Source organism: Microcebus murinus, chromosome 16 (assembly GCF_040939455.1).
Source record: "Microcebus murinus isolate Inina chromosome 16, M.murinus_Inina_mat1.0, whole genome shotgun sequence".
In the NCBI taxonomy this organism is placed as follows: domain Eukaryota; kingdom Metazoa; phylum Chordata; class Mammalia; order Primates; family Cheirogaleidae; genus Microcebus; species Microcebus murinus.
This window is the reverse complement of record NC_134119.1, coordinates 64,117,326-64,144,698: the sequence shown is the minus strand read 5'-3', so window position 1 is coordinate 64,144,698 and position 27,373 is coordinate 64,117,326. Positions and strand designations below refer to the sequence as shown.

The 27,373-nt window shown below is 54.4% G+C and overlaps 2 protein-coding genes across 4 annotated transcripts in view; both read right to left on the bottom strand.

Moving 5' to 3' along the window:
* Window positions 1-27,373, bottom strand: part of BCAM (basal cell adhesion molecule (Lutheran blood group)) — a 366,430-nt gene that overhangs the window by 76,375 nt on the left and 262,682 nt on the right. The gene's annotated exons all lie outside the window — the stretch shown is intronic.
* CEACAM16 (CEA cell adhesion molecule 16, tectorial membrane component) lies at window positions 7,658-16,074 on the bottom strand. 2 transcript variants are annotated; one of them, XM_075993166.1, is made up of 6 exons: window positions 15,863-16,062; window positions 14,080-14,424; window positions 13,512-13,787; window positions 12,317-12,595; window positions 9,984-10,310; window positions 7,658-7,874 (listed from the first exon to the last, which is right to left on the bottom strand). In XM_075993166.1, the coding sequence occupies exons 1-6, from the start codon at window positions 15,897-15,899 to the stop codon at window positions 7,864-7,866; spliced, it is 1,275 nt and encodes a 424-aa protein (XP_075849281.1). In that variant the 5' UTR covers window positions 15,900-16,062; the 3' UTR covers window positions 7,658-7,863. The 2 variants fall into 2 exon arrangements, with proteins under 2 accessions (XP_075849281.1, XP_012616805.2); XM_012761351.2 differs by lacking the exon at window positions 7,658-7,874 and having other exon boundaries at window positions 9,401-10,310; window positions 15,863-16,074.

Sequence of the window (27,373 nt, the reverse complement as noted above, 5' to 3'; positions counted from 1 at the left end):
ATATGGTAGCTCTGTTTGTAGTTTTTTGAGGAACCTCCATACTGTTCTCCATAGTGGCTGTACTCATTTTCATTCCCACCAGCAGCATATAAGAGTTCCCCTTTTGCCTCATCGTCACCAGCTTTTGTTATTTTTTTTGTCTTTTTGATAATAGCCATCCTAACTGAGGTGAGATGATACCTCACTTGTGGTTTTGATTTGCATTTAATTTCCCTGATGGTTAGGGATGTTGACCATTTTGTTCATATATTTGCTGGCCATTTATGTCTTCTCTTGAGAAATGTGTTTCAGATCATTTGCCTGTTTTTAAATCAGACTGTTTTTTCGCTATTGAGATGTTTGAGTTCCTTGTGTATTCTGGATAGTAATCCCCTGTTGGATGAGTAATTTGCAAATATTTTCTTCCATTCTGTAGGTTATTGGCTTTTCATTCTGTTTATTGTTTCCTTTGCTGTGAGCTTTTTAGTTTGATGTAATCCCATTTGCTGTTTGTTTTGTTTGTTTGTTTTTGTTTTTGCGTGTGTTTGTTTTGTTTGTTTGTTTTTGCGTGTGTTTGTTTTGTTTTGTTTTGTTGCCTGTGCTTTTGAGGTCCTAATCATCAAATCTTTTCCAAGACCAATGCCCTGAAGTGGTTCCCCTACCTTTTTTTCTAATAGTTTTATAGTTTCAAGTCTTACATTTAGGTCTTTGATCCATTTTGAGTTGAGTTTTGGATAGGTTGAAAGGTAGAGGTCTAGTTTCATTCTTCTGCATATGAATATCCAGTTTCCCCAGCACCATTTATTGAAGAGACTTTCCTTTCCCCACTGTGTGTTCTTGGGAATTTTGTTGAAGATAAGTTCACTATAGGTGTTTGGATTTATTTCTGGGTTCTCTATTCTGTTCCATTGGTCTATATGCCTGCTTTTATGCCAGTCCCATGCTGTTTTCATTACTACAGCTTTGTAGTATATTTTGAGGTCTGCTAGTGTGGTACTTCCAGCTTCATTCTTTTTTGCTCAGGATTGCTTTGGCTGTTCAGGGTCTTTCGTGGTTCTATACATATTTTAGGATTTTTTTCTATTTCTGTGAAGAATGTCATTGGTATTTTGATAGCGATTGTATTGAATTTGTAGATTGCTTTGGGAAGCACAATATTAACTTCTTTGATCCACAAGCATGAGATGTCTTTATATCTTTTTCAATTTCTTTCATCAGTGTTTTATGGTTTTCCTTGTGGACATCTTTCACCTCCTTGGTTAAATTTATTCCTAGGTATTTTATTTTTTTGGTGGTAATTGTAAATGGGACTGCCTTCTAACATCTGCCTAACATCTGCCTCCCATTCTGGGCTTTATGAGGCCAGGGATCCAGCTGCTTTGGTCAGTATGTGTTCCCATGACCTCACATGGAAATTGCATAAGGTACACACCCTCAACATACAGTAGTTGAATTAATTAATTAATTAATTAATTCACTTATCAAATATTTATTGAGCACCAAGTATTTGCCTGGCACTGTTCTTTGAGCAAGGGATACAGGCAGTGACTCTGCTCTTGTGTTGCACTTTGTTATGGACCGTTTGTGTCCCCTCCCCACTCCCAAATTCATATGCTGAAGCCCTAACCTCAAATGGTACTGTATTCAGAGACAGAGTGTATAAGAAGGTAATTAAGGCTAGATGAGGTCAGGGTGGGCCTTGATTTCATTAGGGTCCTTAAAAGAAGAGACACCAGAGACAACACTCTCTCCCTGCCACACAAAAAAGAGGTCATGTGAGCACACAGCAAGATGGCAGCCATGTACAGCCATGGGAAGAGGCCTCTGAATGAAATCTACCTTGCCAGCATCTTGATTTTGGACTTCCCAGCCTCCAGAACTGTGAGAAAGACATTCCTTTTGTTTAAGCTACCCAGTCTATGGCATTTTGTCACGACAGCCCAAACTGACTAATACAGCCCTCTAGCATTGACTATCTCTGTCGGTTCTTCTGCTAATTCCACACTGTTTTAATTATTCTAGCTGTGGTGGTTTTAAAATATGTCTACAACTTCTGTGATAATCCTCCTCTCGAAAGGTGTAGAGAAATTCTCCTCCCTTTGAATGTGCCTGGGCTTAGTGACTCACTTTTAACAAAATAGAATATGGCAGAAGGTGTGTGAATTTTGAAACCAAGTCATTAAAAGGCACTGTGGCTTCTTCCTTGCTCTCTCATTGGATCACTCGCTCTGGAAGAATCCAACCTCCTTGTCATGAGGACACTCAGACAGCTCTATGGAAAGGTCCGTGTGGCAAGAAACTGAGGCCTCCTGCCAACAGCAGACCCAACTGCCTGGCCCTTTGCCTGCCAAACTATCTTTAAAAACCCTTTCTCTCAAATTCTCAGGGAGACAGATTTGGGGAATTCCTCCTGTCTCCTTGCTTGGCTGCGATATTAAACTCTTTCTCTGCTGCAACCCCTGCTGCCTCAGTGAATTGGCTCTCCTCTGTGCAGCAAAACTACCCGGCTGGGCTGCAACAAGACAAGGATGGGAATAAGAGGTGGGCAGGCCTTAGGCCACAGGGAGGACTCTGATTATGATCCAAAGGGGAGATGATCCAGGAAGAGTGACCTTACCTCTGGAGGATTCAGTTTCCTCTTCTGAGGAATGGGCACAATGACACCTGCTTCTAAAGGTTGCTGTGGGGACTCAGGGAGCTCCTAACAGGGGTTAGCAGCACAGGTGAGGCCCTTTTGGCTACCCTGATCCTGTGTGGCCTTGGGTGGGGGAGTGCCCTCTCTGGACTCTGCATTGTGTGTCAGGATGGGCTGAAGCTGACCAGACTCCATCCTTGGTTCCCAAAGTCTGGCTTGGCACCTCGATGCCAGGCACCCTCTCCTCTCTCTTCTTCCTTCTGCTTCCCTCATCCCTCCTCCTCCACCTCCTCCTTCTCCCTTTTCTTCCTCCCCTTTACTCTTCCCTCTTTCTCCTGCCTCCTTCCTCCTCTTTCTCCCTCCTCCTCCCTCTCTGTTATCCCTCCTCCTCCTTCCCTCCTCCCTTCTCTCCATCCTGAATCAACATTCCAGTCCATGGAAAAAAACAGGCAGGCTTCCTTCCTGTCCTTGGCAGGGCTTCAGAGAGAGCCTGGGCCATTGTGTGCTCTGGCCTCAAGGTCACCCCCACCCCCTGCCCTCCCCACTGCAGTTACTTGAGAAAAGGCCTGTTGGGTGAGGGAGAAGGAATGGGGGCTGAGAGAAGTGTGGTCTGCCTCCCCACCCATGGCTGGTGGAATCGGGGGCCCCCAGTACCCTCCAGGCTTTGCGGCTTTGCTGGGAGGTGAGGAGCCAGTATGGCCTTCTGTAGGGCAGAGGAGAGCCTGTCTCAGCCCTGAGCCTGAAACCTGCTGTGTGATCCTGGGTGGGTTCCTCCCCTCTCTGGGCCAAATCTTGGCCCTGCCATTTCCTGGCTGAGTAACTGTGGGCAAGTCACCTAGTCACCTCTTCTTCTTTGTGTCTCACTTTCCATTTTTTTTGTCAAACAGCCCCTGCGTCAGAGTCTCCCAACTTCCCAACTGAAAAAAATACCCCAGACTATTCATTAAACGTTCACCTTCCAGGTCCCCTCCCTGGAGATGCAGGTTTCCTGGGTCCAGGTTGGGGCCTGGGATATGTGTTCTTAATAAACAGCGAGGAGATTTGGGAAATGCAAGCCCATTTCGAAGGGAGGCTTCAGGCAAGTCAGAGAATCTGTGCCAGGAGCACTTTACCCTAGAACCTACAACCATCAGCATCACGATTCTAAAAGCTCATACACATTTATTATCATTTTTTCTCGTAAGCCATTCTCAGTGATTACAATTTTAAGAACATCATGGATTACATAAGCAAGCTCTGAAGCAAACCTGTGGCATAGGGTTAATTAAGTCCCCCAAGAAAAAGGCATTGCAGAAAAATGTTACCTTTGGTTTTTCCATCTGCCTGCTGCCAAAAGCTAACACCTTAGTGTGTGTGTGGCTCATATGTATTTATTGAGCATTTGTGCGCCAGATTCTTTACTTGTATGAACTCATCTAATCTTTTCAACAAGCCTAGGAGGTGGGCACTATTATTATCTCCATTTTACAATGAGGGAAAGCAATGTGCCCATGGCCCCACATCTAACAGTGGCCAATCAGCTCCGTCTGAGCTCAGAACTGTGCCCGTGGGCCCCCCCAACCTCCCCAACCTGATGGAGAATGGAGAAGACTCACCAACTGACACCTCCACCCAGGGCCTGGGGAACTGTGGGACCCAGAGCAAGCTTTCGGCTCTCTGTGTCTCAGTTTCCTCACTTGTAAAATGGGAGAACTGGCAGTAACTACTCGTAAGGCTTGTAGGCATTCATTGAGATTGTGCATGAGAAAGGACAAAACTAATGCTGGAGATACAGGAGCTATTATTATTTTGTGGTTATTGTTGTTGTTCTTTCCTGGACTTTTAAAGAAGGGGGTTGGGCTGCTTGGGAGGATTCAGTAGAAGTGCCCAGAAGTGCCCAGAGATGCCCAGAGGGACGGGAGACTTGGTCCTGGGGACATTTGAGCCTCCACACCCTGAGGATATGGGATCCGGCTTGTCCTAGAAACCTGAGCTGCCTCCCCCTTCCCTTCCTCTCCCCCCGCTGCTGGCCTCATTCTGCATGGATTGCACACAACCCCAGCTGGGACCCACAGCTCCTCAGTCTGTCCCACACCCCTGCTACTGGGGCTGTGGCTCTTACCCCTTGGGTTTAGGTGAGAAAGGATATTTTGTCTAGCTGGGGAGGTAGGAGTTCCAAGATCTGGCATGGCTGAGCTGGCTAGCTGCCCACCTGGGATTTGTTCTCTCTGCTTTCCTTAATAGCAGAGCCCTGATGTTATTTGGGGGAGCAATATACCCAAGGAAAAGTCTGCACTTTCCAGCTTCCCTTGCAGCTAGGGAGGCCACGTGACTAAGAGCTGGCCAATCAAGTGTAATGGGAGTTGCTGAGTGGGATTTGGGGGAAAGTTCCTTAAAAGGGGCACAGCCCATAAACTGGCTTGGGGCTGTTTTTTGCCCTTTGTCCTCTTCTTTCTGCTCTTGCCTGGAACATGGATGAGGCAGCTGCAGCTCCAGCAGCCATACTGGGCCGTGAGATGCTTGAGGGAATGGAAGCCCCAAGCTAAGGATGACAGAGCAGAGACATAGTAAGAGCCGTGTCTGTGATGATGTTACAGGGCCTCCGTTCCAGCTCTGAACAATCTGCTTCTGCTCATTTTGTGTGTGAGAAAAAGAACCTTCTACCCTTGTAAGCTACATATATCCTGTTCATCCATTTCTCTTTTATCTTATATATTGGTCTCCTCTGTCTAATTATTTGTGTCATTTCTAATCTCTCTTACTAGCCACTAAAGAAAAATTCTGATATACCTGGACTCTAGCCCCCTATATGTCAGTGACTCTTATGTGAACTTGGGGCTGGGGGTGGGAATACGGATGCTATTTCCTTTTTCTGGGCTGGATAGTGTTGGGGCTAACAGTAGGGGTTCAAATCCACCCTCACATCCTAGCTGGAAACCCCACATTGGAGACCACTACTGAAGATAATCGCTTTCAGGCCGGGCGCGGTGGCTCACGCCTGTAACCCTAGCACTCTGGGAGGCCGAGGTGGGCGGATTGCTCGAGGTCAGGAGTTTGAAACCAGCCTGAGCAAGAGCGAGACCCTGTCTCCACTATAAAAAAGAGAAAGAAATTAATTGGCCAACTAAAAATATATAGAAAAAATTAGCCGGGCATGGTGGTGCATGCCTGTATTCCCAGCTACTTGGGAGGCTGAGGCAGGAGGATCGCTTGAGCCCAGGAGTTTGAGGTTGCTGTGAGCTAGGCTGACGCCACCACACTCACTCTAGCCTGGGCAACAAAGCGAGACTCTGTCTCAAAAAAAAAAAAAAAAAAAAAAAGATAATCGCTTTCAAACTCCAAAAAGCTCCCTTAGTACCCTCTTAATAGTGTGGAGTCAGTGGGTGGGACTTTAGGTGGTCTCCTTCCTCATTGGCTTGAATCAGTCACATGGCCACCTGTAGCTGCAAGGCATCCTGGGAAAGTGAGTACCTGACATGTCCAGGCTATATGGAGGGAGGCAGTGCCTGCATCATGGAAGAAGGGAGGAGAGTGGCTGCTGGACAACAACCAACAGGCCCTTCTTTCCTCCATATATATTTATTGAGCACCCTTCACTTCAACCAGACCCTTTTATCTTATATATTCATCTCCTCTGTCTCTTTATTTGTATTGTTTATTTATGCTTCTTCTTTTTTTTTTTTCTTGATCACCCTTGCAAAAAGTTTGTCTATTTCATTGGCATTTTCAAAGAATCAGCTTTAGGTTTTATTGACTAACTATGCTTTGTTTCACATTCCATCCATTTCTGCTTTTACCTTTCTTAATTCCTTACCTTTTTTCTTTTTGGCTTAATTTGTGGACTTTTCCCTCGTTTCTTGAGTGGAAACTTTGTTTCGTTCATTTTCAAGCTTTTTTTCTTTTGGTACCCTCAATGCATTTAAGCTATCATTTTCCCTCTAAGTATGGCTTTGGCCACATCCCACAGGTTTCCATATAAAGTGTTCCCACTGTCATTTGGTTCTGGTTGATATCTTGCATTTTAATTGCCTTCATAGTCCAAGTGTTATTTAGATGTCAGGAATTGTTTTCAAGTGTATAGAAACTTTTGGGAAGATGGGAGGTATAGCTTTTGAATCGATATCTACATTTGTTGCATTGTTATTTGACATAATATATTGATGTGCCATGTAAACTTGCATTTGAAGAAAGGGCTTTGAGGCTTTTAAAAATGGTTTGGAAAACTTTGGTCTACCTCAAGTCCACACTTTTTTACTGATGGGCACACTGAGGCTCTAGTAATCCACGAAAAATGTAAGATTATGATCCAGATTTTATAACTCATTCTGGAGGTCTGTTACCACCCACCACCCCAAGTCAACACGGTCATCCCCAGAAAGTCCTTTTCCTCCATGCCCAAATTCCTCTTTCTACCCTAGACAGGGACTCTGCCATCACCACTGCTGACCAACACCAAGATCCTCTTTCCAGTGGGGCATCTTGGCTGGGTGGGCCCTAGACCATGCTAGTGACAAGAGTTAGAAGACACGCACGCTCGGGCGCCCACTCCCCAGCTCTCTACCCTCTGCCCCATTTGCATTCATTTATTCACAGGGTCTTTTTCTGTGGCCAGGGGAGGAGGGAGATATTTTTAGGGTTTTGCAGGTGATGTTTGAGAGAGACACGCGGGGAGCCCAGGACCATGGAAGACACAGAGGTGCATTTTTGATGAAATGAGTGAGGACCAGAAGGTGCTGGAACTCTTCTTGAGAAGTGTGGTCATTCCCTGAGCACAAGCAGCCCTGCTTCAGGGCCCTGAGTGGCACAGTGAGGGGTAGTGCAGGGGCCATGCCCTCCTGAACCTTGGTGCCCCAGTCTTTGGCCCTCCGGGGAGCAGGACCCTCAGATATAATCCGAGGCCCTGTCATCCAGCAGTGGGGTGTGGACCACTGTGGTTCGGGGCATCCCTCTGCACGTGCTCACTCGGACTGAGAACAGTCGTGGGTGGGAAAGAGGCAAGTGTGGCCGCCGGGAAACGGCAGGGTTGGCGGTGGTGGAAGGAGAGGCGGACACACAGGTGCGTTAACCAGGTCGTTTATGGTCTGTGTGGCTCTCCGACGGCCCAGCGGAGGAGTAGGGCCTTGTTGGCTCTAACTCTAGGGTGGAAGCAGGAGAACAGCAGGACCACAGCCTGGCATCCTCGCGGGAGGCGAGCGGTCCCCCTCTCAGGGGAGAACACGGGAGGATGGCACGAAGAGCTCTTCCCTCCGGAAATCTCCACGGCCGCGCTGCTATTCCAGGACTGTGGGGGTGGATGGGGCAACGGGGCAAAGGAAGCCATCAGGAGGTGGAGGGCCAGGCCCCCGGGCCCCCACCCCTCCTGCTCCCCTGCCCGCCCCGGGCCTCCTGGCGGCCCCTCCCGCCCCACGCTCAGCCTGCGCCAGGTTCAGGTTCAGGAAGGTGGCGGTGGTCCTTGTGCCAGGGAGGGAGGTTGACTGTGAGAAGAGAGACAGGGTGAAAAGGAATCCCAAGGCTTTGTCAGGGGTGGCCTGCTGCCACTGAATGGCTTCCTCCCCTAAGACTGACCCAGAAAACCAGGCTTTGATCAGTGAGTGGGTGAAGGAGGGTGTCTGACAGTGGTTGGGTCCCTGATACTGGAAGTTTCCAGTCTGAGCAGGGAGACACCATTCCCGACTGAGGACAAGGCTCCTGAGGGTGCTCAGTCTGATGGAGGCAAGATTCCAGAGTCAGGAAATGATGGAGTCCCCAGTGTCTGAGAGCTAACGGGTGACACCCAATGCTGCTGCAGGGACATGGCCTCACAGATCTCTGGGAGCCCCCAGTCTGATGGAAGAGACATGGTCCCTGACTCCGGGAGCCCCCAGTCTGATGGAGGAGACACGGTCCCTGACTCCGGGAGCCCCCAGTCTGATGGAGGAGACACGGTCCCTGACTCTGGGAGCCCCCAGTCTGATAACTCCGGGAGCCCCCAGTCTGATGGAGGAGACACGGTCCCTGACTCCGGGAGCCCCCAGTCTGATGGAGGAGACACGGTCCCTGACTCTGGGAGCCCCCAGTCTGATGGAGGAGACACGGTCCCTGACTCTGGGGGCCCCCAGTCTGATGGAGGAGACAAGGTCCCTGACTCCGGGAGCCCCCAGTCTGATGGAGGAGACACGGTCCCTGACTCTGGGAGCCCCCAGTCTGATGGAGGAGACAAGGTCCCTGACTCCGGGAGCACCCAGTCTGATGGAGGAGACACGGTCCCTGACTCTGGGAGCCCCCAGTCTGATGGAGGAGACACGGTCCCTGACTCTGGGAGCCCCCAGTCTGATGGAGGAGACACGGTCCCTGACTCCGGGAGCCCCCAGTCTGATGGAGGAGACACGGTCCCTGACTCCGGGAGCCCCCAGTCTGATGGAGGAGACAAGGTCCCTGACTCCGGGAGCCCCCAGTCTGATGGAGGAGACAAGGTCCCTGACTCCGGGAGCCCCCAGTCTGATGGAGGAGACACGGTCCCTGACTCCGGGAGCCCCCAGTCTGATGGAGGAGACACGGTCCCTGACTCTGGGAGCCCCCAGTCTGATGGAGGAGACAAGGTCCCTGACTCCAGGAGCCCCCAGTCTGATGGAGAAGACACGGTCCCTGACTCCGGGAGCCCCCAGTCTGATGGAGGAGACACGGTCCCTGACTCCGGGAGCCCCCAGTCTGATGGAGGAGACACGGTCCCTGACTCTGGGAGCCCCCAGTCTGATGGAGGAGACACGGTCCCTGACTCTGGGAGCCCCCAGTCTGATGGGGGAGACACAATTTCCACACCCAGAACCCTCCATCCTAATGGAGGAGATCATCGTTATTTCAGTTTGAGAGATTAAACGCTACTGTCTGATGGTAGAAATTGTGTCCCCACTCTCAGTGTGATAGAAAGGAGGAGACACGGTCCCCATCCAGCGTCTCTTCGCCTGAGCAGGGAGGCATGACTCACCCTTCCTCTATCCCTCCAGTCTGATAGGGGATGTAAACTCGTTATTAGCTCATCTTCCCAGATGGTGAAAGAGGTGATGTCTCCTATGTTTTAGGGTCCACCTCTGTGCAGGAAAAGGATGCCTCCCCCTCAGACAATGCCTCCTCTTTAAAATCTCCAGTTTGGTGTACCTCTTATACCAGAGGGAAGGCGCGGAAGCCCCCATTGGTCTATCTACGCCTGGCCTAGGTCCTCAGTTTGGTAGAAGAGGCAGGACCCCATGTGGGGCCCCCGAGTCAGACAGAGGCGACAAGGCCGCTCCCTGCAGTCTGATGGGGGAGGCATGCTCGTCTCTGGCCTCTGTCCCCAGCCTCACGGAGGAGGCAGAACCCCCTTGGGAGCCCGTGTCTGAAAAGAGGCAGCCCCTCGCCCCTCCTGCACACTCACGGGCCACCTGCAGCTCCACTTCCAGGGTCTCCGTCTTGCCCTGCAGCGTGACGGTCTTGAGCGTGTAGCGGCCGGCGTCCGTGAGGTTGAGCTTCTGCACCAGCAGCGAGCAGTTGGCGAAGCCCACCTCCCGGCCCGTGTGCGCGGGGCCCGCGATCCAGTTCCCCGAGGGCAGCTGGCTGAGCAGCCGGTTGGGCTCGGAGGCGGGCCCGCGGTACCAGGCGTACACCAGCAGGTCCTTGGGGTAGCCCTGAACGGTCAGCGTCACGTCCTGGCCCTCCATCGGCTTGGCGGGCACGGGCACGATCATCATGGCCACCGCCGCAGCTGGGGAGAGAGAGGGGGCGCTGGGTCAGCCCCGCCTGTGTCCGGCACGGCGCCCCCTCCCACCCCCGGCCGGCTCACCTGCCTCCCCCCAGCTGTCTGGCACTCCCCACCTGGGGTGCTGGGAAGGAGACCGAGGAAGGAGGTGACTTGTGTGGTGGTGGAGGTGGATTCTGTGTCCCAACGGTGCCTGCCAGGGGGCTGTGTCCCCCCTAGCAGGCCAGGAATCTCCAGCTTTTGGGGGCGCCTCTCCCATCAAACTGGAAGACTCTCAAGGGTCAAGTCATGTCTCTCCCATCAGATTGGAAATTCCCAAAATGTAGGGGCCGTGTCTCCCCTATCAGACTGGAAATTCCAGGATGTGAGGGCCGTGTCTCCCCCGTCAGCTGTGTCCCCTACGTTGTGTCTCTTCCATTAGACCGAGAGACCCCAGAATGTGGGGCTACAGCTCCCCCCATCAGACTGAAAGGTTCTAGAGGGTGGGAGTCCATGTCTCCTCCATCAGATTGGAAATTCCTACAAGGTGGGGGCCCTGTCTCCTCCATCAGACTGGGAAATTCTAAATCGTCGCTGGCTCTCTCCAATCAAGTTGGGGACCCCATCTTTTGGGAGAGAATGTCTATTCCATCAGACCGGAAATTCCTAGAAAGTGGGGGCCGTACTCCTCCATCAGATTAGGAGTACCCCAAAGGTGAGAACCGTGTCTCCTCCATCAGACTAGGAATTCTCACGAAACAGGGCCCTGTCTCCTCGAGACTCAATCTCCCCGTCAGAATGGAGATTCTCCCCAAGTGTGAACGGTGTCCCCTCCATCTGACCAGAAGCCACCGCGAGTGGGTGTCGTGTCTCCCCCACCGCAGCCCGGAAGCCCCTGGAGGATGAGGCGTTGTTGCTTCTCTTTGACTGGCAGCTCCCTGAGTAAGGGGCCGTGTGACCCTGCTCCAGGACCGCCTCTCCAAGGGCAGAGACCATGTCTCCTCCATCAGGTCAGAGTCTCCCCAAGGTGGGGGAAGGGTGGTGTCTCCCTTTCTTCTGTCTCCCTCCCAGCACCTGCCATGGAGTTGCTGATAGTACTGGAGGCCTTTGGGGGCACCCAAGGCCCTGCACATACCTGCACACCTTGGGTACCCCCCGCGTTGGCCTGCACAGGCAGGGCTGGGGTGGTGCCTGAGGTCATTTTGTCCACCCCCCTGTCTCCTGCCAAGACCAGCTGCCAAGGCCCCCGGCGGGTGGGGCAGGAGGTCCACTTACCTCTAGGGATGCCATTTCTGCTTTGGGTGAAAGAGTATCCACCCTTTGGATGAGACCCAGCCTGTTAGTGGGAGGCAGGGAGGGAGGGAGGACTGTTCCCACTGTCCCCAGGGGATGATGGCCACTTGGGAGGGAATGAGGTGGAATTAATGAGGCCCTAATGTTCAAGGACACTATCTCCGGCAGATGAGAAAATGTCCCTTGAGGATCGCAATGGCTCTGAGAGCACCAGCTGTCTGCACTAGTCCCAGCCCCAAGGTCGTTTCAGTACAGAAACAAGACGACGCCTCCCCAGCTGTTTCTCCGCGTGCCAACAATTGGCCGTGGTTTTCCAGTCACTCGTGTGCCCGTCGTCGGGGCCAGATATCCGGGGAGTCTAGTTGGCTGCACAGAAATTCAGCTGTCTGTGTGGCAGGGGTCAAGCCCCTAAGCAGCTGGTGACTGGATTTAGAACAGGGGCACCCACGTGAAGTGACATCTGAATGGTTTCCCACTCTGCCCCTCCCCCCCAATGTGGGACATGTGACCCATTTCTCGCTTTGTCACCCCTCAAGGAAGAGGATCTGATTTGCCATTTGTTTTTCCAGGTGACCCGGATGAGGCGGGGTTCCCCCTGATGTGCCACTTTGTCACTTTTCCCGTGAGTGGACTGGGAGTCCACCACTTCCCAGTGCTCTGTTGGGCACATGGTGGCCTCACCTCCACCGTCTCACTGGGCCTGCAAAGGAGGGGTGGTGGTCAGGCTGGGGGTGACTCACCAGAGAGCTTGACCACCACCGAGGCAGAGCCGGACAGCAGGGTCTTGGCGTTCTTGGCAATACACGTGTACGTGCCCTCCTGGGCAGCCGTCATGCTACTGATGTTGAGGTGGTCGTGGCTGTTCTTTAGGGCCTGCCCGTTGAAGGCCCACACGTACTCGGGCTCCGGGCAGGACCTGGACACGCACCACAGGGTGAGGGACGTGTTGAAGTCGACTTTGATGGTGCAGCCCGTGCGGGTGGTGGAGTCTTGGAGGATGGCCACGCGCTCTGGGCCGTCTGTGGGGGCAGGAGGGAGAGACACGGGGCAGTGGGGGCCGGGGGGAGCAGAGATGGGCACCCCTGGCTTTCTCTGTCACCAGGCTGGGGTCCCTGGGAATATCTGGGCCGAGCGGAGGGGAAAAGAGAACTCTGGCCTTTCCAACTCCCACCTTGATCTCTAACTTGCTCTAAGATCTGGAGAATCACTTCTCTCTCGGGGATCTCAGTTTTCTGTGAAAAGAGGGTGTTGGGCCAGACAACATTTCAAGGTGTTTTTTTGAAATCTATGGCTCCATTAAAAAAAAAAAGAAAAGTCTAAATGATTTTTTTCTGACAAGCCACTCTAAGGGTCTAGAATTCTAGGGCTTCAAGAGTTGCCGCTTCTAGGTTCTAGGAGTCTAAGATTCTAGAAATCTATGTGTCTAAGACTCTAGACTCTAAGATTTTAGAATTCGATTCTAAGATTCTATGAATCTCTGCTTCTAGAGGCTCTAGGATTTTCAGAGTCTAGAATTCAGTGCTTCTGAAATCCAGAATTCTGTCTGTAGGATTCTAGGCTCTAAGGTTTTCTACATCACCGGCCCTGATGTACCTTAGTGATTTATTTTCCCAGGATTCCACACTGCGCACCTGCTGCCCCTGGGAATGACTGCGTGCTTCGGTTACGTTTTTTGTTGTGTGTCCCGGCCGCCCCATGCCACTACTCCTTCCCCAGCTCCCTTTCAAAACCCAGTCCTGCGTCCTTCCACTGCAGGTATTGCTTCTACCCGAAGGATTATTCGATACCAAAGGCGGTCTTTAGGAGATGGGTCAAGTGCATTTCAAGAGGGACTCCTGGTTGCTGATTCTAGCTGGCCTGTGTGCCCTCGGGTCCCGCTCCTGGCCTCAGTTTCCCCATCTGTGAGGGTTGGGCTATGGGGCCAGGAGGACTCACAGTACACGGTCAGGTTGATGCGCTCGCTGCGGCTGACGCTGACCGGGTTCCACACCTCACACTGGTAGGCTCCGGCCTCCTCCCTGCGGATGCCGTGCCGGGTCAGCACCCGGCCATCCGGGGACAGGCCGAGGCGGAGGGCGACGGGCAGGGCCTCCCCGTTGAAGAACCAGCGGGCCTCGGCGGGGCTGGGGCTGCTGCAGGTCAGGCGCAGGGTGTCTCGACGCTCCACCAGCTCTGTGCTGTTGGCCACCACTACGGGCTGGGCCAGGATCTCTGCGGGGGCAAGAGACAGAGGGGGAGGGGGCCGGGGACCGCTGGCTCCGAGGGCCTTCCCCTCCCCAGGCAAGGGGCATGGCCGGATCATGGCCGTGCCCCTCTGCCCCCAGCTGGAGGGACAAAGAACGGGTTTAGGAGGTAGGTCTAAGCCTCGAAGCCAGCCTGAAGGAGGTGAGCATTTTAATGTTATTTTAGGCCCCTTTTGTCTGTTGGTGTCAATGTTTTTTAGAGGTTTTTCTTTTTGGAAAGAGGGGTTGAGAGGGAGGTGGGGGCGTAGGGGCTGTCTCACCGTAGACCTGCATGTGTCCGTAGCCCACCTCGGTCTGAAGCTGCCTGTTGAGGGTCTGCAGGATGTAGGTGCCCGAGTGCCTGGGCAGGACGCCCTGAATGTCCAGGCTGGCGTCGGGGCGCACAGCCTCCCGCCCCGTGTGCGCCGGGCCCGGGGTCTCGTCGCCTGTGCTCACGATGTAGCTGGCCACCAGGTAGGACACGCTGAGCGTGGGCCCCGCGTACCAGTTGTAGGCCAGCAGCTCCCCGGCAAGCCCGCGGACCACCAGGGTGACGTTGTCCCCCTCGGCCGGCTGGGCGGGCTCCGGGGTGATGGAGATCTCGGCCCCCACATGCAGGATCGCGGCTGAGGAAGAGGAGCCGGAAGGGTCAGACGGGGGCGGGTTTGGCCAATCCCCACATTTGACAGAGGGGACTCGGGCTCAGAGAGGGGACGTCCCCAGCCCAGGATCCTCAGTGTGCACGAGGACAGGCAAAGCCAGGACTTGAACCTGCAGCCCTCTGACTCCCAAGGTCGTAGCCACTCAGTCTTTCTTGGAGTTTATCTGCGTGAGTCTACTGCGTTTCTGTGCCTCCCTGTTGTCACCTCTCACGCAGGGATGCTGGGACAACCTGCCTTACGGGGTCAGGGTGCGGGTTCGGCGCACATAACATGCCTAGAAGAACGCTTGGCATACAGTAAGCGCTCAACAAACACCAGGCGCAGGGTCTCAGTTCCCGGGAGGGGTGTGCTGTGCGGATTGCATCCGTGGGCTCTGCCAAGGGTCCAGCCAAGCAAGCGCTCACCCCACGAGACCTTTGAGTTTACGTTGGACCCAGAGGCTTTCTCATGGTGACGGTCACCAAACCAAGTCTCAGGAGATCCAGCTGGCTCAGCTTGTCCTGCTGGCCGTGGCCTCCCTCCCTGGACGTCGGGGCTTCTTCCTCTGCCTCTCCAAGCTCAACCACAGCAGAAAGTCGGGATGTGATTAACACACTCCACCCCTTTCCTTCTCACTGAGCACGTGAGCCCCAGACCCCGTGAGCTGGTCAGGGCTACCTGGGTTTGAATTGCGTGTGGTCACCTGGAATGGGTGGCCACGGTGGTTTGCATGTAAGAAGTACTTACGTGGCTGGCCTGGTTTCCAGTACCTTCCAGGCTGTTAAGAGCATGGCTAAGAGTGAGGGGTCTGGGTCTAGCACTCAGCCCTGCCACCTCCTGCCTGTGTGTGGCCCCAGCCAGTGACTTCACCTCCCTGAGCCTCAGTTTTCTCCTCTGTGAGTGGGGGTCATGCGTGGGCCTCCCTCACAGGGTGGTTGTTAGCACATGGGAAGCACTTAGAACAGCTCCAGGTACACAGTAGGTGCTAATCAATGCTGCTCACAATGACCTTCAAATGACCCTGCCAATTAGGGCCATTTCACAGATGAGAATAATGAGGCTGAGAAGGGGAAGGCAACTGCCCAAAGCTACATCTTCAGGGAGGGGCAGAGTCTCTGGTCAGGACTGCCCTAGCCAGCTCATTAAGGGTCTGCCACATGCATGAAGGGCTAACAGTGGCCCCCTTCCCCTGGCTCATGTCCCCGGGCTTAGAAATCTCCAAAGCCCACCCTGCAAACCTCTCTGGGTGTCCCTCTCTGGCCTGCCCCACACTGGTGCCTCTCGGAGGAGCAGAGCTGCCCTCCCTACCCAGCATGCTGGACTTCTGGCTCACACCTTCCCTCTCCTGGGCTGGGGGTCTCCTCCCCGCCCCTCCCTGAGGCCCTCGGTGGCCGAGGTGCTGGAGGGTGTCTTTGTCGCTCACCACTGAGGAGGAGCCAGCTGTACCCGGTCAGCGCCATCTTTCACCCCAGACTGGGTCTTGGAGACAGTGGCGTTGGCGTCCCAGTGCTCGGAGGCCCTTCCTGGTTGGCGCTTGGCTCCGTCTGCCACTGGACCTGGGAGGGTTTGGTGATTTGGAGCTAGGGGAGATCACCTGAATTTGGAGGGATCGAGTCACCAAGGATCTGGGGCCCAGTTTGGGCACCAGGGTGGGTGTGGCGGGCACGGGCCAGGGGCCATGACCTGGCCAGGCCTCCTGGGGCAGCTGCCTAATCCTCTTTGTGCCAAAGGCCCCGATTTGGTCCTGGGAGAAGAACCAGGTCGCCAGGGAGGAGGAGGGAGGGGCAGGGGAAGATTTTAGGGCAGTTCTTTACCGACCACCCAGGCCCACGGCCTCCCTGGTGAGTTTGGGGGTCACAGAGGAATAAATCAGTAAGTGGCAACCTCAGTTTCCCAGCCTCAACGATGCAGGACACCGACAGGTGTTACCTTGGTGGGCATCAAAGCAACCCTATGAGGGGGGCAGCTTTAGAAGCCCCGTTTGCAGCTGGGGAAGCTGAGGCCCTGAGCTTCTCTGACTTGCCAGGTTCCCGCAGGGAGAGGGGGGTTGAGCCCTGCTCGGTGCCCAAAGCCAGAGAGAAGGGCCCGGACCTGGACCTGGACGGCCGTGCGCTTTCCCTGGGGCTCCGCTTCTTGCTGGCCTGTTGCAAAATGCCCAGAAATCCACACGCTCTTTCTTCCTCTCCTGGGGCTCCACTTCCCCTCTCTGTGGGGTGCACAGACGTCTGCGGAAGGTTTGGGGACAGAGAGAGTGGAGTTTTGGCCTTGGCTCTGCACTTTCCCAGAGTGGGGCCGGGGGTGGCCCCTTGCTGAGTCTCCATTTATTACTCCGAAAAATAGAAGTGGTATAGACCTGACTTTAGGGTCACTGTGAGCAGTTAGTAGGACGCTACAGGTCAGGGCCTGGCAGAATTGGGCCCCACCCACGAGATCTGGTTGTGTTCCTGAGCTGGGTTCTGGACCCAGCTCCGCTCTTCCTACTCCCATGACCCTGGGCAAATTATGGAACCTGCGGGGCCTCAGTTTCCTCATCTGTAAAATGGGAATAATAAGGGCTGTTATAAGGATTAAGTGAGTGAACAGTGCTTACCACAATGCCACAGAGTAAATGCTCAATAAATCACTCATTCATTTATGGGACAGATATTTAACAAGCAGGGACCGTCCCAGGCGCTGGGTGTACCGCAGTGCGCGAGACAGACGAAACCCCTGTCCTCGGGGGGCTGATGACATTCATGGGGTAAACAAAGGGCAGGTAAAATCTATTCCTCATCAGATGGGAAAATAAAGCCAGAAAGGGGGGTTGTCGTTTTAAATCGGGGTGGAGGGAGGGGATCGGGAGGCAGAGGCCGAAGGGGCCAAGGTTCTTGGCAGCCCTGTTATTGTGGCTCATCCTGACGGCTCTGGGTCCTGCTTCCAGGCAGGGGCCATACCTGCGGCTCACCTGTCCCCACCTGCGCCTCAGGCGGGCACGGTGTCCTGGGCTGCCCTTGCAGGAGGGGCGGGAGGCCCGGAGGAGGTTCTGGCGCCTCCGGCTCCCCCCCCCCCCACCTGTGGCCTCACCTCACCCGTCTGTGCTGGCCCAGCCTCCTCCCTTGAGCCCTGGGATCTCATCCAGTGTCATTCGGGATGCCTCCCCCCATGTCCCTGGACACTCTCACCCATTTTGTCCCAAACTGACCTCGGCATCCTCCCCCAGACTGGCTCCGGCCCCGGTGCTCTTAGCAGAGCAGGGGCCTCTGCCCCGCCCACCGTGCTGAGACCCCGGCCTCAGCCCTGACGCCCACCCTGTCTCCCAGAGCAGCCACACGCTATGGCGCCTGTCCCTAAGTGTGTCTTCTGTGTGCACCTTTCTCCCCCTCCCTGAGGCGCCTGCCCTGGTCCAGGTGGCACCCCCTTCCCTGGATCCTCCTCCCTCCCTCCCTCCATGCCCCTTCCCCCATTGTCCCTCGACTTGGCAGACAGGTCTTTCTGAAACAGAAACCTGCCCATGCCCCTCCCCTGCTCAGAACCTGCTGTGGCTCCCCAGTGCCCTGAGGATAAAGCCCAGGCTCCTCACTGTGGCCCATGAGGCCCTGCGTGGCCTGGCCCCTGCCCCCCAGACCAGCCTCATAGAGCCCCCCCCCTTCCTGCTGGGAGCCCCCGAGCCAGTCTTTGTCCTACTCGCCCACTCCCCGGCACACTCCTGCTTCCTTCTGCTCCATTCCATTGCCTGCCTGACACCTTCTCCTCCTCTTCCTCCAGGTAGCCCCCCTGGGCTCCAAGGCTGGGTCAGGTGCCCCCTGGGATCCCCAGTCCTGGCCTTGCCCATCCTGGGTTCTCAGGGTCTGGGGATGGGAGCCTCAGGGCGGGCAGGGCTGGGCCATCATCACTGTGTCCCCAGCACTGCCCAGCACAGAGCAGGGGCTCAGAGAGCGTTTGTGGAACCGGACACCAGGTGCGGATGACAGAGGGAGAGAGAGGAGTCTCCAGGGAGGCCCGGGTATCTGGTGACCTGCCGTGGGACTGGGAGCCCGGTGAGGCTGGGCTCCAGGGGCTGTGAGCAGAACCCGGCTGTTGGCCAGACCGTGCCATGGCTCTGCACGCTGACCGTGGCATGACACCCGCCTCCGGGTCTGCTTCCCTGCCCTTCCTGACCCGCCCCTCCCCCCCTCCCTGGTCCCTGCTTTGGTGAGCCTGGGTCTCTGGATCCCAGTCCAGAGCTGCAGTTTCTTGAGCACCTACCACGTGCCGGGCCCAGGGCTGGGCAGAAAGCCCCCGGCGGCTGTGGGCAGGGGCTTCTGCCTCTCCGTGCAGTGGGTGGTGGGCGGTCACGACATTGACTCTCCCAAGGGTAAGAACAGTCACACGGAGGGCTCAGTGCTGGGCCTGCCCCAGAGCCAGCTCTGGGTGCGTGTGGACCATTGTTCATTCAGCATTTGACAAACATTTATTTAGCACCAGGCTCTGCGCTGGTCTGAGGTTACAGGCATGGATAGGACAGACGCGGAGCTGACCTCGGGTGTGGGGAGACGGTGAGCAGACAAACATATACAAACACAGATGGTATTATATGAGGTGGAGACAATGCCATGGAGAGAAACAAAGCAGGGGAGGGTTTGGAGGCGCTTGGGGCACTGGCTTATGTAGGGCAGCAAGGGGACGTTGGAGTGACATTGGAGTAGAGACTCCATGAGGGAGCTGTGTCGAAGTCTGGGTAGACAGCGGGCCAGGCAGAGGGAACAGCACGTGCAAAGGCCCTGAGGCAGGAGTGTGTTGGTGACTGTGCGGAAGAAGGAAGGCACCAATGAGTAAGGGAGGGGTGAGAAGGGAAGGAGGGCAGAGCCTGCAGGGCCTCAACGGCCGCCCAAAGGACTGTGGCTTTTACTCTGAGACGGGAGCCACCCGGGGGGGCTTTGAACAGAGGAAGGCTGTGAACTGACTTAGGTATTGATGGGCTCTTGGGGCTGTGTGCGGGGGACAGGCTCACTGGGGAGGAGGTGACAGCGTGAGGCTGGCTGCGCTTCCCAGCACGTAGCCACAGCCTCTGGCTTATCGGAACTGAGATGAGCTGGAAATGAGAAATACACTTAGTACAGGCAAAAATAAATAAATAAAACAGGTCATTAAAAAAATATTAATTCCATGTTAAAATGATCACATGTTGCATAGACGGTGTTAAATAGATTCATTTCACCTGTTTCTTTTGACTTTTCTCTGTGTGATACTAGAAAATTTGCAGCTGTGCGTGTGGCCGGAGTCGTGTTCCTAGTGGGCGGTGCCAGCCCGGGCGGGCAGCAGTGGGCAGACTGAATATCTATATTCTGCTGATGTCATCATTTGTTGAGAGCATCCGTTTTTCCTGTTGTCTCGTCCGGTACCTCTCCCCCGGAGCACCCATTTTATAGACAAGGAAACTGAGGCCCAGGCATTGGCTCACGAGGTCGGGGCAGGTTAAGTGTCACCTTCTCTGCACAGCCATCCGAGCCATCTGGGGACACTGGCTTCGGGCCCGGTTTGGTCAGCTACCTCGGCCTCCCTGCTCGTGTCTCACCAGCCGGTCACGGTCACCATCACGAGTTCCCAGGGAGTGGAGGGAATGTGGCCTCCTCACTCTGTCACCCCCTCACGACCCCGCCCACCACTGACTTCATCAATGTTTAAGACAGAAATGTGGACTTGGGCCTCCCACCGAGGCAGGGTCCTCGCCCCGTCCTCTCTGGGCAGGGACCAGGCTTTGACGCTGAGGGGTGGGCTGGAGCGAATCACTTAGCTCAGAAGCAGGTTCCCAACCCCCCCTCCCGCCTCCCCTTATCTCGGGTGGGGCCGTCGGGGCCATAATATTTGCTCAGCGATCTGCCATCAGGGTGTGGCTTCCGGCACTGGCCCGGCAAGGCCGGGAGTTGGCTCTGGCTGGGCCTGGGGACGCTGTTCTTGGGGCAAAAGGGCCAAATGTCCCCTGCCTTCCTCACCCTAGAAAGGGCATCCAGGCTAGGGGGCAGGGAGGGCAGGTGGATTGGGGGGCGAGACTGGGACCCTTGCACAGGCCGTTCCCTTTGCCGGGACACCCGACCCCACTTCCTCCTCACCTCACCCACCTGGGTTTTTCCGTTCATCACGTAGCAAGTATTTGCTGAGCATGGACCGTGTGCCAGGCGGTACACAGGCCAGAGACACGGCCCTCCCCCTGCTGGACTGCATCCTACTGGAGGGAGACGGCCCATAATAAGGCATATAATGTCATAGAGATAAACGCCATAAAAATAACATTGAGCAAGAGGACAGGGAGGGACAAGAATTGTTCTTTTAGCTAGACAGGTGTGGGGATGGGGGTGGGGGATCTTTCTGACCTGCAGGAGGCAACCAAATAGGAGGGAGCCTGTGGAAAGGTGGGGAAGGAGCATTTGGTAGAAATACAGCAGGTGCAAAGGCCCTGGGGCAGGAAGGTCTCTGAGGAGTGTGAGGACAGCAAGGAGGCTGGTGTGGCTGGATCCCATGACGGGGAGGGAGAGTGGTGGGAGGGGGTCAGAAAGGGACTGGCCACCCAGAGCTTTCTGGAAGGTGGTCGAGGGCAGGGAGTGAAGGAGACGGGGGCCCGCAGAGGGTGCCAGACTTCTCTGGGGACCCCCAAAGGGACCTGGCGAGTTGTCCTTCTTTTGGGGCCTCATTTTTCCCATGAGGCAAATGGAAAGGGTTTCGATTCGGATTTAGAGTTATGGTTAAGAACAATTTTAAAACTGCTTTTTAGTATGGAAAATATCACACAGTGTCAAAAGTAGAGAGAAGAGCCACGTTCCCCTCACGCACACCCGCCGCTCGGCTCACCAGCCCACGGCCGGTCTAGTGTCCTCCCCTCTCCACGGCCTTCTCCTATCTGAAAGCAAATCCCAGCCATCGGAGCATTTTATTCATAGCTGCTTCCGCCCGAACCTCCAAACGATAAAGACTTAGCGCCAGCATTGCATTCAAAAAGTGAAAATAAAACGCATTAATTCCTTAATATCTGCAAATATTCAGTGTCCCGAATTTCCAGCTGTCTCGGCCATGCCATTATTTCCTTAATACGCCATAAAATTCCTCTCGTGCAGCCATCACCCAAAGCTAGTTTTAGAACGCTTTTAGCACCCGGGAAAGTTCCCTGGTGCCAGGACTCAAAAGTGGTTTGAGATTTTGAAATTTTTGCTTCAGTAGTGAAACACTTTCTTCCATGGTGTCCAACTGATAAAAACACCTCCAGGGAAACCCCTGCACGCCCCCGCCAGGTACAGGAGCCTGTCCAGGGCTGCAAACAGGGGTGGAGGGCCGGTGAGGGGCAGCTACACCTCTGCTCGCCAGTCTACACCCGTGATCCATCCTGCAACCCTAGGAGCGTGCACCAGCCTTTCTGCATACAAAGGAGTTGGATTGGGAGGGCAGGGTTTTCCCCATGAATCATAACGACTCTTGGTCACGGCCCAGCCCATTTCCTTCCCTGCTGCCACTTCCTCATTTGTAGAACAAGGAGCCACAGCCTTGAGAATCTAGTGGTGTCCGGGGAAGAGGTGGCGGTGGGGGAATAGTGTCCCCTGGTGGGCAGAGCTCGGGTGGAGACAGCCTGGGCACCCCGACGGGGCTCTTAGTTCCAGCCCAGGACACTGGTCTTGTCCTAATTGAGCCACGAGAATGACACGGTGCCTGAAATCCCACCACCAGCAATACCGCCTTCGGGTTAAGCATCACTCTCCCGCAGTGCCCTTTGGTAGGAGGCAGGCACCTCTGTCTGGAGCCACGGACCCCAGCATGTGGGATTACATCTTGGTCCTTCTTCCTTTCAGAGCAGAATGAGCAGAAGATAAAGCTTGGGCCTTAGAAAGACTTTGGTTCTGGCCGGGCGCGGTGGCTCACGCCTGTAATCCTAGCACTTTGGGAGGCCTAAGAAGGCGGATCGCTCAAGGTCAGGAGTTCAAAACCAGCCTGAGCAAGAGCAAGACCCTGTCTCTACTAAAAATAGAAAGAAACTAATTGACCAACTAAAAATATATATACAAAAAATTAGCCGGGCATGGTGGTGCATGCCTGTAGTCCCAGCTACTCGGGAGGCTGAGGCAGGAGGATTGCTTGAGCCCAGGAGTTTGAGGTTGCTGTGAGCTAGGCTGATGCCACGGCACTCACTCTAGCTTGGGCAACAGAGTTAGACTTTGTCTCAAAAAAAAAAAAAAAGACAGAAATAAGTTAAATCTGCTGGACCGTAGACCCCAGTGTGGGGGCAAGGGGCAGGGGTGCTGAGTGATGAGACCGGCAGTCCCCTGGGACCCAGACTTCGCAGGGTGTTGAAGGTTGTTGTGGTGAGGCGTCTGGACCTTATGGGCACTGGGGAGCCACGGATGGTTCTGAGCAGGGAGGGGCTGTGCTGACTTTGGGTTTTAGAAAGATCCCTGGGGCTGCCTTGTGGTGGGGGGATGGGGGGAGCAGGAGACCAGGCAGGAGGCTGCGGCAGGGGGGGGAGAGAAGCTGCCTGGCCCACCAGGGACGGGGAGGACAACTTCAAGAGCCCTCAGGGGCAGGCCCTGGTGCCTGCCACAGCGAGAGGGAGCGAGGGAGGTACCCGTGTCTTGGGGTTGGGCAGAAGGAGCTGGGTGGGCTCTCTTGGTGCCCAGAAGGGTAAAGACAGGGGCAGAGGCTGGGGCGGGCGGATGGGCCCCGGGCGGCACAGCGTGCGTCTGCGGTCTGTGCGGTCCTCTGCTGCCCCCTGCTGGCCGCACGCCGCCTCCTTCCTGTCCTGTCTGCAAGTCTGGCCATAAGGACCAACCGGATAGGCACAGCCCCCACCCAGTGATCAAAGAGGACATTTCCTGGGCTACAGTGTGTCAGGTGCTGCAAGGAGCACCTTGCATGCTCGCTGTCCCCACTCTCACGCCCCAGCTGGGTAGCTGGGTCTCCTGCTGCCCTTCCTGACCACAGGCTGAACTGCTCGCAGGACTGGCCTCTCTCTCTCTCTCTCCTTTTTTAACAGTTTTATTGAGGTACAATTCACATACCACACAGTTCACCTATGTAAGGTGTACAGCTCAACGGCTTTTAGCATGTTCACAAAGTTGTGCAACCATCACTACAACCAATTTGAGAACATTGTCATCGCCCCGAAAAGAAACCTCCCACCCATTAGCAGGCCCTCTCCATTCCCCGTCCCTCTCGACCCCGACAGCCACTAATCCACTTTCTGTCTCTCTGGAGGTGCCTGTTCCGGACATTTCATACGAAGGGACTCACGCAGTACGTGGCCCTCTGTGTCTGGCGTCTTTCACTCAGGACCGTGTTTTCCAGGTTGGTCCGTGCTGTGGCGGGTGTCCCCGCTCCGTTCCTTTTCATGGCTGAATGCTATTCCACTGGAGGACACCGTGCCACGTTTGGTGTATCCGCCCCTCTGCTGGTGGACATTTGGATTGCTGCTGCTTTTTGGCTATTGTGAATAATGCCGCCGTGAACATCCGTGTCGCAGTTTTCGTGCGGACGTGTGTCTTCGTTTCTCTCGCAGACCTGACCCTCTTGCAGTGTGAACAACAGCCATCCTGTCCGTCCTCCCGTTGTACAACCAGCCACCGGGGGGAGCTCACTCCCTCCAGCATCTCAGCGTCCTCAGCACCCGCTTCTGTCCCTCAGAGTGTCGCCACCCCCGATACTATGTTCCACGCCATTTGTCTGTGGTCTGTCTCTCTCCCAATAGGAGGTTAGCTTTATGAGGGCAGGGATGGCCGTCTTGTTCACAGCTTCGTTCCCGGAGCCTAGAACAGTGCTGTATACAGCAGATGCTAAATAAATGTTGAACCGAGGAATAAATGAATTGTTGACACACCCTTCTCCCTAACCCCCTCTATCCAGACCAGGACCAAACTCTGGCAATATTTTGTACTGCCTCCCCTGGCCGTCCCACCACCCTGGTCTGGTGTCTACTGAATGAATGAATGAATGAATGAATGAATGAATGAACGAGTCAGGGAATGACTAGATGAAACAGGGCAGGCCTGCCTGGACGTTGCTCTCAGAAAAGCATTGTGGGTGAGCGTGTGGGTTCTGGTTTGACTCCCGCTGGTGTATTCACTGGGCTGCTCATACACATTCCAGTTCTTTCTCTTCTGGGCACATGCTAGGATCGCACCTGCCCGGCCCTCTTCACGTGAGATGGCGCCAGGGGACTTGCTGCAGGCAAGGAAACGTGAGTAGAAGTGTCATTTCTGGGTGGAAACCTTTAAAAGCCAGCGCACGATTTGCCACGTTCCGTTTCTTTCCCTGCTGGGGTAGTGACTGGCTCTGGCCGCCGGTTCCCGGATGACGGCTCTCCTGACCCTTGTCACACCTGCCTGGCTGAGCTGAGCATGTGGCACGAGCAAGAAACAAACCTTTCATGTTTTAGGCCACGGAGATTGTGAGGTTGCTTGTTGCTGCGGCATAACTGAGGTTATCTGACCGCAGCGCTGGCCTTTCCTTACTCCCAGTGTGTGACCCCTGACAGTCACTTCACCTCTCTGAGCCTCGGTTTCTCCATCTGTAAAGTGGGACTATAATAGATCCAGCCTTCCAAGACTATTTTAAAAATTCGAGAAGAGGCTGGGAGTGGTGGCTCACGCCTGTAATCCTAGCACTCTGGGAGGCCGAGGTGGGCAGATTGCTTCAGGTCAGGAGTTCGAAACCAGCCTGAGCAAGAGCGAGACCCTGTCTCTACTATAAATAGAAATAAATTAATTGGCCAAGTAATATATATAGAAAAAATTAGCCAGGCATGGTGGCGCATGCCTGTAGTCCCAGCTACTCAGGAGGCTGAGGCAGGAGGATCGCTTGAGCCCAGGAGTTTGAGGTTGCTGTGAGCTAGGCTGACGCCATGGCACTCACTCTATCCTGGGCAACAGAGTGAAACTCTGTCTCAAAAAAAAAAAAAAAATTCGAGAAGTTCAGACGTCTAAAAGTCCAGACTCTATTCACTGGCGTGATTGTTATTATTATTCAATTTAAATCTGGTTGTCTAGTGGCGAAGGAAGAAGATACCTTTGATCTCGCATTTCCTGGGGCTGTCGTGGAAGCGGCCTGCATTCATCTGCTAGGCTGTGCTACGGTTCGAATGTGTTGGAAACTCCATCCTCTGCCCCCATGCATGGATCACTGTCATCATTACGAGAGTGGGTTAGTCACTGAGAGAGTGGCTTTGCTATAACACTGAGTTTGGTCCTCTCTTGCCCTTGTGCCTCCCACCACGGGGCGAAGCAGCAGGAAGGCCCTTGCCGGACGCCGGCGCCATGCTCTTCTGTCATGGCAGCAGAAAATGGACTGAGACAGGCTGCCACAACAAAATACTGCAGCCTGGGTGGTTTAAGCAACAGAAATTTATTTTTTCACAGTATCGGAGGCTGGAAGTCTAAGATCAAGTGTCAGCAGGTTTGATTTATCCTGGGGCTTGCAGATGGCCACCCCCTCGTGTCCACATGTGGCCTTTTCCCTGTGGGCATGCATCCTTGGTGCCTCTTCCTCTTCTTTAAGGACACCAGCCCTATTGAATTAGGGCCCACCGTTACGACCTCATTTAATCTTAACTATCTTTTTTAAGGCCAACGTCCAAATGCAATCGCATTGGGGATTAGGATACAACATATGGATTTCGGGGACACAATTCAGTCGGTGATGGAACTGGTACCACGGGAGTGGGAAGGAGTACAGCCGGGGTCAGAGACCTTACTCTTGAAAATATTGCCCTCTTGGAGGTGGGGTTGTATTAATTGGGATTTAGAAGGAGCTAGGTGTAATGGAATCTCCAAACAACAGTAGCTTAAGCAAGAGAGGAGTCTTTCTCTCTTAGGTAACTATCTAACCTGGCACAGTGGCTCTGTCCACAGCATGGACCGGCCCAGGCTCTCCCTAACTCAGCTCTGCTCTCCTTTAGGCCACTGCCCTCATTCGCCTGACCCGAGGTGGTTCCCACCATCACGTCTTTTCTCCAGCCCAAGGTCCCTTTAAGGGCATGACCTGCGAATTGCTTATACCACTTCTGTGCACACCCCATTGGCCTGCAGTTAGTCACATGGCCACACTTGAGCCACAAGGGAACCTGGGAAATGTAGTTTTTGTGCCTGGCAGCCATATGCTTGGATAAAAACCCTGTTACTAAGGAAAAGGAGAGAATGGATAGTGGGGCTTGACAATCAGCTGCTGCCATAGAGGAGAAAAAGGGAGGCATGTGAGGTCCCCTTGTCTGGGGTCAGGATGAACAGAGCCCCCCACACTCCTGGCCCTGAGCCCTGGCCACCTGGGTGACCCTGTTAGCAGGAAGGAGGTCAAAGACCCGGGCAGGGCATCGGGTGTCTGGAGGGCTCTGGGGATAGAGAATTCCCTTCTAGGGAGTATTTGCATACTGAGTCAGCACGAGATGCAACTTCTCCTTCTGCGAATCCTTCCTCATCCCCTATATTAGTTTCCTATTGCTGTGGTAGCAAATAGCCACAAACTTCGTTGCTTCGAACAATACAAATGTATCTTACAGTTTTGGAGGCCAGGAGTCCAAAATGGGTCTCTCTGCCTAAAACCAAGGTTTCAGCAGGGCTGTGTTGTTTTCTGCAGGTTCTAGGGCAGAAAACGTTTTCTTGCCTTTTCCAGTTTCTAGAAGCTTCTTACATCTCTTGGCTGATGGCCCCTTTCATCTCTAACACTCACAATGGCCGATGGATCTTTCCCACGGTGACTCACTCCGGCCCTGAGGTGCTGCCCGGGTGCTGGCCCTCCTCACCTTCAGAGCACGTCTCCCCAGCCTCGGCGCCCCTCTGACTCACGCTTCCTGTGTCCTTCTCAGAAGGGTCCCTGTGATTACGTGTAGGGTGATCCAGGATCATTTCCCCATTCAGGACCCTGAGCTTAATCACGGCTGAGGTCTCTTGCCACATAAGGTCATCTTCACAGGGGATTTGGACACAGACATCTTTGGGGGTGGCATTAT

Bases quoted from the DNA above. Each gene is read 5' to 3' on its own strand.
- CEACAM16 (XM_012761351.2), bottom strand. From the start codon at position 15,899: ATGGCGCTGACCGGGTACAGCTGGCTCCTCCTCAGTG. The intron at 14,425-15,862 runs GTGAGCGACAAA...CCTCTTCCTCAG, and splicing joins CAGCTGGCTCCTCCTCAGTG to CCGCGATCCTGCATGTGGGG. The intron at 10,311-12,316 runs GTGAGTCACCCC...CTCTCTCCCCAG, and splicing joins GGTGGTGGTCAAGCTCTCTG to CTGCGGCGGTGGCCATGATG.